The 12,475-nt window shown below is 39.4% G+C and overlaps 1 protein-coding gene across 2 annotated transcripts; it reads left to right on the top strand.

The window, feature by feature from the left end:
* Window positions 1–246: 246 nt before the first annotated feature.
* On the top strand, window positions 247–12,264 carry gins3 (GINS complex subunit 3). Of its 2 annotated transcripts, XM_086302010.1 has the most exons (4): window positions 321–369; window positions 454–639; window positions 1,234–1,467; window positions 9,746–12,264. In XM_086302010.1, the coding sequence occupies exons 2-4, from the start codon at window positions 469–471 to the stop codon at window positions 9,974–9,976; spliced, it is 636 nt and encodes a 211-aa protein (XP_086158136.1). In that variant the 5' UTR covers window positions 321–369; window positions 454–468; the 3' UTR covers window positions 9,977–12,264. The 2 variants fall into 2 exon arrangements, with proteins under 2 accessions (XP_086158135.1, XP_086158136.1); XM_086302009.1 differs by having other exon boundaries at window positions 247–639.
* Window positions 12,265–12,475: the final 211 nt, after the last annotated feature.

Raw genomic sequence — 12,475 nt, 5'->3', positions numbered from 1 at the left:
ATCATTACAGCGAAACATTCTTACAACCTGATACAAGGTGACTTTACATTTTTAATGGTTACATTCTGACCTCTAATGGCTGAAATTGTAATTACAGATTGCTTTTTATGGACATTTTTTTTTATGCTTTTCTTTGAATGAACAACTTGTATTATAATAAGGGCTAAGCCTGTTATTTGTCCTTACATAATTTGAAAATGAAATTCAGCACGTTTAAAAAAAATCAAAAACACAAAAAACAAAAAAAGAAGAGAAAAATAATCGATAACTGATTTTCGTTTGATTTTCACTAGCAATCGATTGCTCTGGTCTTGAGCTCTCTGCCGCTCTGGTTGTTTCGTCATATTTTCTGGCGCCAAAACAGCAAAGGTAAAACAGACTGTAAACATAGCGGAGCTGGGTTGCGTCAATAACAGTTTACTAAAAGTATTTTTGTTACTGACCGCTTTACAGATTATTCAAACGTAAATGGACACGCAGTCGTATTTTCCCGTACCGCCTGGGGTGGGTATGGAGGAGAATTTCCTGTCTTTGGACGATATTTTGCTCTCTCATGAGAGACTTCCTATCCGGACAGAGTGCACTTTCCCTCGGCTTGGCTTTCTGGAGAAGTCGAGTGACACGCAGGACATCCCGGAGGTCGGTAAACACATAACAGTTAAAGTTTTGCGAATGTATTTATGCTAAAACAAGTAAACCAAAAGTACCGGAATCGCCCGTTTATCTTTTTCACAAAGCTACTTACATCTCGCTAAACTTCATTCATATTTTTGATACTTTTGTTTATGTCATTGTATTTATAAAGGGAGAATCTTCGAAAAAGCAGTTTCCAGCGTTCAAGGATAGACAGGACTCGCGTGTAAATTCGGCGTATTTATAAACGCGAATAACTATACCAGTATCAAAATTTCTAACTTGTGTATGCTTAAGCTTCAGCTAGTTAGCATCGCAAGTGTTCTTCAGTCGGCTACCAGAAGGTGGTACTAGTCTTAAAAATCTACTACTAAACAAATAAACTACATTTGAAAAGCAATATTTCTAAGTACATAAAGGAGCAGGTAACGTCAAGCCTTGCTGTAGGTATTACAGTAAAGTGAACAGTGCTTTAGTACATGTGAGGTCTTGGAGTTCTTAAAAAATCCGGTGTACACCAAAACACACCCCTGAAGCACTATTAGAGCTCCAGAGAGCCGGGGTATTGTTACTCCATCACTGTCTTTTGTTTCATCCCAGGGTACAAAGATGGAGCTTCCTCTGTGGCTGACCAAGGGCCTGTACGAGAGGAAGAGGAAAGTGGTCTCTGTGGAGCTTCCTAAGGTGTACAAAGAGGGTTGGAGGACCGTGTTCAATGCTGATCCCAACGTGGTGGACCTCCATAAGATGGGGCCCTACTACTATGGCCTGGGATCCCAGATGCTGCACTTTGACAGCCCAGAGAATCCTGAGATCGCACAGACTTTGCTGCAGGTAAAAAAAACAAACGTTAACATGGAGGTAATCAAGGATGAGAGAGACCAGAGTGTTATATACCTATGTGGTATGTGACTTTTGTTGCCATGATGCCAGGTCTCTCTTGGAAATGAGATTTTTAATCTCAATGAGATTTTTTACCTGGATAAATAAAGGATTAATAATAAAAAAAAAGAGTAGATCTGCATCACTGAAAGTGCAAAATAATCCTTATTTATCTTTTACTGTCCTGCAGTGCCTGCTCCAAAGCATGTTAGGTTCGACTTAAGAAATTAACAGGTGTCTGGAAAATAGTGTCACCATCTTTCAGACCTCTGTCTGGACTAGGGCTGCCACAAACGATTATTTTGATAGTCGACTAGTCACCGATTATTTATGCGATTAGTCGACTAATCAGATCATCATCCACTGGACGTAAAACTACAGCTTATTGCACCAGCAGCATCTGCTCTTATATAACTATCATTAGCTTACAGCTTTAAGCTTTTAAGGTGCTAACTAAAAATAAAGACAAGATGATAGTTTATTCAATTTTAATGAAATTTGCAGATTGTTTCGGTAAAGTTTAATAAACTCCTTGCTATCTAAAATATAACAGGACACCGGAGTATATTCTCCAGCATCTCACACTTCTGATAATCAGCTGTCTGCTTGACGTTTATTCAGCTGTGTAAAAACTAACTTTAATCTCAGCCAAACCGATTTACTCAGGAACAAATAAAATACAAAAAAAAAAAAAAAAGCCAAACAATAACATTTTTAATTTATCTAAGTGACTCATATATATTTAACCTGAGTCGCGAAAGACGGCGGTGGGTTTGAAAACAATTTGCCGGGAGTCCGGTGTTCTCACGGCGCTAGTGACCTAGCCCCCGGCTCGCTATCGAGCTAGTGGGTAACAGACGTCTCCGAAAACGTCGGAGCGCTTTTGAAAATATGTGGTGTCCTGATAAACTGAGCCGATATTTGAGGTTTACACAGCTACATTCTCGCCTGAAAATATGTTAAACGTTTATTTTGTGACCCAGAAAGAATAATAAGAGTAATATTAAAACTAACTAGCTACCGCCATTGTTGGAAACTAAGCTGGGCCGCGCTATGAATTCTGGGACACAGCTGCTTCTTCTTCTTCGGGGTTTAACGGCAGCTGGCATCCTTGTACATGCTGTGCTGCCATCTTCTGTTTCAGTCCGTTATTACACTCTTAAATCCTGCTATTATTCCTGCGTCTTTTGCGATCTTACAAAGCTTCAAACGACACGTCGACTATTAAATCAGTCGTCGACGATTTTGATAGTCGACGTAATCGTGACTAGGGCTGAACGATATATCGCATTTGCGATAATATCGCGACATGATCAAGTGCAATTTTCTAACCGCAAAGGCTGCGATTATACTCTGGACATGTCCAAATTCATGGGCTGCATCCTCCTGAGGCCGCATTTGTAGACCGATTACGTCACAGCGACGCGCCGAAGGCTGTCCAAATTACTACCATATCCCAGAATTCATAGCGCGGCCCAGCCAAACTCCAGTTTCCAGCAATGGCGGCCGCTACTAAGTTTTAAAATTACTCATACTAATCTTTCTGGGTCACAAAATAAACTTTTAACATATTTTCAGGCGAGAAAGTAGTTGTGTAAACATCAAATATCTGCTCGGTTTATCAAGATATCCCATATTTGCAAAAGTGCTTCGACGTTTTCAGAGGCGTCTGCTACCCACCAGCTCGACAGCTAGCCGGGAGCTCGAGGGTTACTGATGCGGCCGAGAACGGCACAACTCCCGGCACATCATTTTCAGATCACCGCGGAGTTTCGCTGCTCGGGTTAAACGTAATATATAAGTCACTTAGACAACCTAAAAATGTTATTGTTGGGCTTTTTTCAGTGTTTTGTTTGTTCGTGAGTAAATCGGTTTGGCTGAGATTAAAGTTATTAGATTAGATAAAATAAAACTTTATTAATCCCCCGGGTGGGTTCCTCCTTGGTTTTCACACAGCTGACTAAACGTCAAACAGAAAACTTATTAAACAGAAGTATGAGACAGTCGAGAATTTACACCAGTGTCTGGTTATATTTTAGATAGCAAGAAGCAGACGGCCGAGTTTATTAAACTCCACCGAGACAGCGGTGACGCTAATCAGAACTAGACCGTCCAATTTCACGCCTTTAAATTTTAAAGGCGTGTTTGTGTGTGTGTTTATACAATTGCTATTATGTTTGCACTTTATGTGTAATGTTACTGACTGCAGAGATCAGTAAGATGTGTGTATTTTTTATTTATTAGTTTTATTTATTTAATATTATTTTTTAATTGAATGACTGTCTAGTAGTTCACAGATGTCGAAAAACTGAGTGTGGTAAAGCCACTGATTTTGTTTATGTATATTTCTGCAATCTGCACATTGTACTGACTTTCATTTTAATGTTTACACCAGGGTTCCTTGTCAGCACTTTATGCTCAGATGTTTATAAGCTAAAAATAAACTATTGTGTATGTTCAAATATACTGTTGTGATTGAAGAAGTTAAATAAAAATGTCAGTCATCAATTCATGCATCACCTCATGTCATCATAACAGAGGTCTGTCTTCCAGGAAAGAACAGTTTAAAATTAATGTAATATAGTATTGGCCATACTATATGATGTATTGCTTGTCTTTGTTTAATAATACAGAAGACAAAGACCTTAAAAAATAATCGCATATCGCATCGCAATCGCAATATTGGGGCAAAAAATCGCAATTAGATTAATTTCCATAATCGTTCAGCCCTAATCGTGACTAGTCGACAAATCGTGGCAGCCCTAGTCTGGACACGGTATGAGTGTCTAAAGTCTTAAAAACATTATTGAGAAGAATAGATTCTTAGGAACTTAATTCTGCTGTTGTTGTTGTTGTTTTTTTTTTTTTTTTTCATTCTTTGTTTTGTTTTTTTATTTATTCTGTAGGGAAATTTTAAACACTTTTATTGACCTATTGGCCTGGCTGGTTTTATTGATCATAAAACCAGGCACCTAAGCTTTGTCGCCGATCTTATATAAAATTTGTTAGTGAGCCTACTTACTTCTTTGATTTAGGCTTCTGTGTTTGTCCTTCACTAACTTGCCTTATTTTTCAGAACTGCAGCTGAAACAATATAGCCAACCTTATCTTAGATACAAGTAAATAATATTTTAATTGAACTAAATACAGTTTTAATTACAGTCACAGCCGCCTGTGTTTTAATGATAGAGCTGTGATTGTAAGAAGTATAAGCGACACACGTTATGTTTTTTTACTCTTATTCCATTTCATTGGTCACGCACTCCAAATACTGACTCTTTTTGCGAATGCTAAATCGTGGCTTGTTGAGTTTATAAGCACCTTGGGGTGGCTGTTGAGCCTGATCACCAATGTTTGGTTAAGTGATGCCAGCAGCTGTGGCTCAGGTGGTAGTTACTCCATTGGTAGGACGGTGGATCGATCCCCGACTCCTCCAGTCAGAAGTGTTCTTGGTCAAGATATTGAACCCTCGTTTGGCCCGTATGTGTTGAAGTGACTAGGGATAGACAAAAGGCCTGTGTGAATGTGTGTATGATTGGGTGAATGAAATTTGCAGTAGAAAGTGCTCTGATTACTCAACTGAGTAGAAAGATATTATAGAAGTGCCAGCTTTATCCTGTATATGTTAGTATTTGCCTCAGGTTTCATCATGTTTAGTATGAGCAGCCACCATTGTAACAGGAAAAAAGGAAACACAGACTAAGACCCACTGTAATAATAGCAGGTGTGTGCTGCACAGCCATGAAATAATACATATATAAATCAGACAGAGGTTTTTATTCCACATGACATGTGCAGTGATTGATTTCCTTCATCAAGGACACAGCATGTCTGCAGATTCGTGAAAACAGTGTGTGTGCGCGCGCTATGGGAGGTGAGGCAGACCTACAGGAGAAGTACAAGCCATTAGCTTCTTGTGGTGGCAGATATTAAGTGGACTCTTCATTAAAAGCTCAACATTTTAAAATGAGTGCATGGGTGGAATTTTAAGTTGCCACCAGAGTTTTGGATTGTCTGCGTATTGATCTTTGTGTACAGATGGTTTGTACCTGAGCAGCTCATTTTATTGCCACTCATAATATTTAAAAAAAAAAAAACTGAAGGAAAACAAATGAAAGAGTCCAGCTTAAGCTGTCTATACCGACGGCCCATTCTGACTGTCACTTTCTACTCGTGTTTTGCAAGTGAGGATAATTTCTGCACTTTGTATGAGGTGGAAGATGGAAAAAAGAAATTGGAGCCTGTGTTTGGTCATCGTGACTGCGATCGCCTTTGAAACATACTGTCACTGAAGCCTTTGCATGGCTCTTGTATCTTTTCCGTTCCTGCTACACCTTTTTGTCCTTGTCTTATTATCAAAGTGTCTGAAGGTCTCAGAGTATCTTAAAGCATTCATGTTGTTTTCCTAAAACCTCCTAAATGTGGTGTCTGACTGCTGCTGGCAGTAATGCTGCTTAATGATTTCCAGGTAAACTGATCCTTGTGTGATGTAAGTTTAATATGCAGGCTTGAAATAACTCCATCCATCTTTTACTGTAAAAGTGCTTCCATTATTACCAAAAATGCTTCCTCCAATAGAAATTCAGGGTGTATATAATTATAGTTATCGTGTATATCATGACTATTCAGACTCAGCTGCTGAAATATTATATAACATGCAGATTTGGTAACTGGACTGACTCTTATGGAGTGCTTTTCTGTTATGCCTGAGCACTCAAAGAGGAGCAGACTTTACTGAAAGCCACATTCACACAGTGCCACTGAGCACATGCTGACTGTCACACACACCGGTCGATGGAATCGGCCAATTAGAGTTCAGTATCTTTGCCAAAGAACATTTCAACATGTGGACTCAAGCAGCCAGGAATGGAACCAACAACCTCTGTTTGGTAGACAGCTCGCTCTACCTCCTGAACCAATTTCGACACTTTTTCTGTAGTTAACCAGAATGACCGAGGCCATATTTCTTAGCAAGCTGTGCAGATGCTTATAGAGAAAGCTGTGCAGTTTTAACCCATTTCCAATCAGGAAGATATTACAGATTTACTTCAATTATTCATTTTTTTAAGCTATTAGATAACAAGAATATATGACTGCTTGTTTCCTTGGATGGCCTAAACCTCTTTGAGGGTGCAGGAATTAACTGAAAAGTTTGAAACAGTTGTGTTGGATACTTCTGAATTTTTCTAAAAAGTTATACTTTGGATACAACAGTTTTGTTTTCCCGCTGAGGAACACCTGCATGATGTTTTTCAGCTATGCATGTGTAGCTTTCTAGATTAATTGCTAATCTGAATGAAGAGGTTAATGTACAGTTTTGTTAAAATTGCTCCCAAAACAGATTTTTGTAACTTTTGAACACGAGCAGAACCATTTGATTAAACACGTGAGTTACTAAATGCAGAGGGTGATAAATGGCTTAAAAGGAATGTATTAATCGTGGACATTTGTACAATGTTTGATGGAGAAAAGGTGCAGAGTGGTGCATTAAAAACTGTCCAGAATTCACGAAATGTGGTATCTGATTTCCTCCCCACTTGATGAGGCACAGAACGTTTCTCTGTTTTAAGCCCTGTTTCAGTCTTCTCATCCTCTGAGGTGCTAAGCCCTCCAAATAAAGGATTTCTGCTGGATTAACACCAAGATCAAACGCGTGCTGATGGTATGTTATGCGTTCCTGGACCAGCAGGGGCAGACCACTGTTCTCTCTGCAGCCAGACATGAAGTTTTTCCTTGTAAAGAGGTCAGTGTTTCATGGCTCTGATGTCACCTTCTGTGTCAAGCAGAAATCTGAACGTGAGATTTATTTGTTGCATAAATGAACAGATATGAGATTAGAAAGTGAGTCTTTAACTTTGTGCATGTGTTACTGCACTCTTTAGTCTTGTTTAAGGAAAGAGGATTTGTCCTGGTGTAGCTGACTGACAGAAGCAGCAGCCCAGACGTTTTATTAAAAATGCTCACAGGACACACATTCACTGATAAACCAGTGTTACTCTCTTCATCACAGCTAGGGGGTGCAGTCAGCTCAGGAAGTGTTACAGTGCTGCTGTTACCAGGCAGACTCACTTTAACCTGACTCTGACACACAAACAGAAACACATGTTCAGAGTTCTTTGCAGCCTCTCATAACTCAAACTGTTAGAAGCTGTAAGATTATTTTTAACGTGAGCACAATAGCTTAATCTGTCGTGTTGAAATTTATCAGTTATGAATAGGGATGGGTATCGTTTAGGTTTTATCCGATACCGGTGCCAAACCGGTACTTTTGAAACGGTGCCGGTGCTCAAACGGTGCTCAAACCGGTGCTTAAAGAATGGAGAACACAAAGTTGGTCCAAAAACCTCTCATGTTCAGCTGGTTTTTTGTAAAAAGATAACAATGTTAGCCTTTTCTGCAGCTATGGGGCATATATGGTATCACTCTTGGCTGGAAGCAGTGCTTAAACAATGGAAAAAACACAAACTTTGTCCAAAACCTCTCATGTTTAACTGTTTTCCACTTTTTCTTTGGTCATTTTAGCCTTTTTTTGCCAGGGTGAAGGGAGCATCTGCCATCAAACAAGAGGACAGCCGCATGTAGCTATGATGATGTTTGCTAGTTCACCTTACCTGCATTAATGTAATAACATGGTTAGACTACTCAACGTAAATTACACATGAACAACATTAAGCTACTCACGCAGAGAAGAACGGCTGCTGCTGCCATCATCATCCGTCATCATTTCTGCTACACTGACAGGGCTAGGGGCCAGGACTCTCCTCTTCGTGTTTTTGGGGGATGTTGCTAACTCCGGGTCCGATAACAGGCACCACACCCACAGTAGATGTGCTCGGTGTGAGGTCTCACAGCAAGCTATCAAATACGGTGCATTTCTGGGCTTTTAAAAAAAAACGCTATGCGTCGCCAGGTGTTTCATCGGATTCGAGGTGTTACCTCCTTTGACAGTATCACAGTATCAGCTTATAGCACTTGTTGCTGCTGAGTTTGCATATTTTGCTGTGAAGTATAGCCAGGCTTTTGACCGCTTTGCCTTGGGCATTTTTAATCTGTAGCTCTGCTCTAAAAAAACGTACGTACCTGGACCCGCCTACTATCCTCGGAAACGTAAAACGATTGGCTAGAAGTGTATCACAGCTTGGGAAAAATAAAGCACCGAAATGTGCGCTGCCTTTCGGTCTGGTTACTACCGTTTGTCAGAACCCCTAGTTATGAATAATGCACGACTGCATTCTGACTGAAAAAATAGAAAACTAAAGGTGGCAATCAGTCTGGTGGCATAGTGATTGACAGAAAAATAACAGTTTGTTGTTTTGTTTTTTTTAAATTGTTTAAGTTTCTTGTTGAAATAGTAATTTTTTTCAGTGTTCGAGTCACACATGTTAGTATTGATCTATATTGTCACAGCTGGATCTATAATATATTTGTGTGGCTATCCTTCTGTGCTAGAGATGCACTGACCCACTTTTGTCCAAGTCCTATCTGATATCGATACCATTACTTCAGATATCTGCTGATATTGAATCCTAAATTATTTCCTTGGGAATTAATAAAGTATTCTGATTCTGAAATACTAGTAATGAATTAATGACGTAATCATCCCCGTGACAAAATCACGTGCAAACTCCACACAAAGGCCTCGGCTGGGGTCGATGCTGATCGCTGTGACACCTGCCTCCCAACCTGTAACCCGGCCTTTGGAGTAAACTAAATGTTTATTCCAAAAGCCGGGTTAAATTAAAATATCCTGGGAACAAACCTTAATGCTCATGTTGACGTACTTGGATGACCCACAATTTCATTTTGTTCTTCCTGTGAAGTTGTTTTTTTTTTTTTTTTTTTTTTTAAATGTGAAATAGAAAAAGCAAATTAACTGTTATTGAAAATAATCGTTTATCTTTTTTAATTTAATGTTACAGCTCAATGTAGCAGCAACGGGGAGAGCCATGTTTAGACACACTCTGATGTTACCGCCAATATTTTTGAGATCAAGTTTTTTTTCTTTTTTTTTTTCTTCTTTTTTTGAAGCTTTGAAGTTTTGCCTGAAAGTTGAAAACATGAAATTCTACATGTCTGAAGTTTAGCATTAAAATGATTATCAAAGGTGAGCTGTGTTGCACAAACTGGGTCACTCTGATTGAAAACTTTGCAAGCATGCCTAAAATGTAAAATACATTCACTGCTTGGTGAGTTTCTGCACATTAAACTTTTCCTGCTGTCCTCCATCCAGACATTTATCGCTCGCTTCAGGCGAACCATGGACTCCTCCCAGAACGCCTACAACGAGGACACGTCAGCGTTCGTGGAGCGTCTGGACTGTCTGGAGAAGGCTCTATTCAGGTCTGGCCAGAGCGGCCTAAACGGCTTCCAGAGCTGGGAGAAGGGGCAGGCCTCGCAGCTCACTGCCTCCAGCCTGGTTCTCAACTACCGCAAGAGGAAAATCACTGATGTTCAGCCCTAGCCCTGCTCACCCGCAAGACTCTTTTTAGTGCCGTCTTTGTCCACGGACCGCTTCTTCCCCTCAGCCTGAGCCATGCAGGGAGTGTTGAGACGTGGACCCTGTAAGGAGTATAAAGACATTTCTATTTATTTGTCACATTGCGTGCATTAAGAAGCTTCTTTGTGACATTTACACAAGTAAAGACTGTTTTTACCAGTAAAGATTCAAAACATTTGCTACTTTCTATCATTACAAGGCGAGTTATAATATCTTCTACTTTGGTTTGAATTTTTAAAAATCTAAAATCAAAGCAACGTTATGAAGATATTCATCCTAATATCTAAAGGCCTGTTAATAAACTTGTGATATTGGTATTAGAGCAGGGCGATATGACCAAAAATATTTATCACGATATACATTTGAAAATTTGCGATGATATAACTGACAATATAATTGACACCAGACAAAATACTTTACAACTCCACAACTTTATTAGTGCAAAAAACCAAAACATCATTGTGTTTTCACTTAAACAAGCAGCTTGTTTTTTTTTTTTTTTTTTTTTTTTTTTTTTAAATGTGCATTAAAGTTATATAAAAACTGTAAATAAAATTTCTTTCAAATTTTTTTATGCCCGCAGCACTTAAAAGGGTGAGCCAACACTTCAAGGTTCACCTGTATCTGAGCGTATTTGAGGAAAATTCAATTCAGTTGCTGTGAGGTGTTTTCTGTTCTAAGCTAAAAACCATACAATAATATAGACAAAACCTCAACAATCAGATGACCTCATATGAGCAAGGCGACCGTGGGAAGAAAAACTCCCTTTTGACAGGACGAAACCTCTGGCAGAATTGAATTGAATTTTATTTATACAGCGCCAAATCACAACAACAGTCACCTCAAGGCACTTTATGTTGTACAGTAGATTAGAGATGGCACGATACCACTTTTTTATATCTGATATCAAAAATTTTGATATCTTCCGATACCGATATGAATCAGTTATAGTGTTTTTTTTTTTTTTTTATATCTTGCTGATTTTTGTATAAGTTCATACTCAAGTTACAAAAAACAAACAAACACTAAAGTTATTTTGTTATACCTGTATGCAAAAAAAATATACTGCACCCAAAATATTTCATAGTTCAGAAATACTGATCAAAACCTACACCATCCTCCCTATTCTGGTATTTTAAAGAGTAAGCAACCTAACTAATAGGGTTGCAAACTCAAGCAAAAAAAAAAAAGAAATGGGGGAACCCCCCACCCTCCACCTCATGATGCTTAATCGACGTAATCAACTTTAATTTCATGCAGTGTGGGGAAAAAATGGACAGAAATAAACTATTTTTCAAGAATAATTAAATAGATTCAGCATCTTTCTTCAACAGAATTGCAGACTGCACAGATGGAAAAAGTACTATAGCTTACTAGGGTATATTAGACTTAATAGTTACTATATACAGTAATTGACTTCTATACATTTTTCATCAGATTAAAACTTTGGGTGTAAGATTCGGATAATTATTTATTAAAAGCTACACATTTTAAATGAGAATAAGAAAGAAAAGTATGACTTTGTGCCCCCTTTTCCCTGTTAATGCCCTATCGGCCCCCTTGGCTAAACTTTGCTAGATCCGCCCCTGCACAGTTACCAGCCGTCAGCTGTAGAAAAAGATCCTGGTGTAGAAAGTAATATTAAATAAATTCTAACAACAGCTTATCAAGCTTAAACGTGCTGCTGTTGTTCAGCCGCTGGTTTCCTCTTTCTGGTGCGAAGTGGGCGATAAACAAACAAGAGAGACGGACTCGCGACAGAAAAGCCGATCAGCTGATCACTGATCAGTTTCATGATCGAAGTAGCAGCAGGAGAGGGAGGGAGAGAGAGGCAGTCGCTCCATATATCGGTTGTTAAGCTTAACGCGGGAATGCTTTACAAACATTCAGAGATTGACTTACACACTTGCTTTACTTCTCTCGGGGATAACTTTGTCGGAGATGAAATGCCGGGTTGGTAGCGAGGCTCCAAATGCTCAACCAGATCGCTGAGAGGTCTCGCACGCCACAGCCGCTCTATCACGTGACGCATACTGCTCCGATGTGCTAAGGTTATGAGGCGAGTTATGGAGTGTTGCAAGTTTTTTGAGGTGCTTTTTTGATATTTAACGGATCTGATTACATTTTTTATTTCTCTCTGATATCCAATCCAGTAATTTAGGTCAGTATCGGACCGATACGTAATATCGGATCGGCCCATCTCTACAGTAGATCCTACAATAATACATACAGAGAAAAACCCAACAATCATATGACCCCCTATGAGCAAACACTTTGGTGACAGTGGGAGGGGAAAAACTCCCTTTTTAACAGGAAGAAACCTCCGGCAGAACCAGGCTCAGGGAGGGGCGGGGCCATCTGCTGCAACTGGTTGTGGGTCAGGGGAGGGAGACGGGACAAAAGAGATGCTGTGAAAGAGAGCCAGAGGTTAATAACAACTGATGATTACCTTACCACCCCAGC

The sequence above is a fragment of the Aulonocara sp. 'chitande type north' Nkhata Bay genome, linkage group LG7 (assembly GCF_057382095.1).
Source record: "Aulonocara sp. 'chitande type north' Nkhata Bay isolate Kocher_YH1m ecotype deep benthic linkage group LG7, A_spYH_male_GT1.1, whole genome shotgun sequence".
Classification (NCBI taxonomy): Eukaryota; Metazoa; Chordata; class Actinopteri; order Cichliformes; family Cichlidae; genus Aulonocara; species Aulonocara sp. 'chitande type north' Nkhata Bay.
Note: the sequence above shows the minus strand (reverse complement) of the source record. Positions and strands in the feature narration are given on the sequence as shown.

Coding starts and splice junctions, on each gene's coding strand:
- gins3 (XM_086302009.1), top strand. CDS start 469: ATGGACACGCAGTCGTATTTTCCCGTACCGCCTGGGGTGGGTATGGAG. Junction 640..1,233: donor ACACGCAGGACATCCCGGAG/GTCGGTAAACAC, acceptor GTTTCATCCCAG/GGTACAAAGATGGAGCTTCC. Junction 1,468..9,745: donor TCGCACAGACTTTGCTGCAG/GTAAAAAAAACA, acceptor TCCTCCATCCAG/ACATTTATCGCTCGCTTCAG.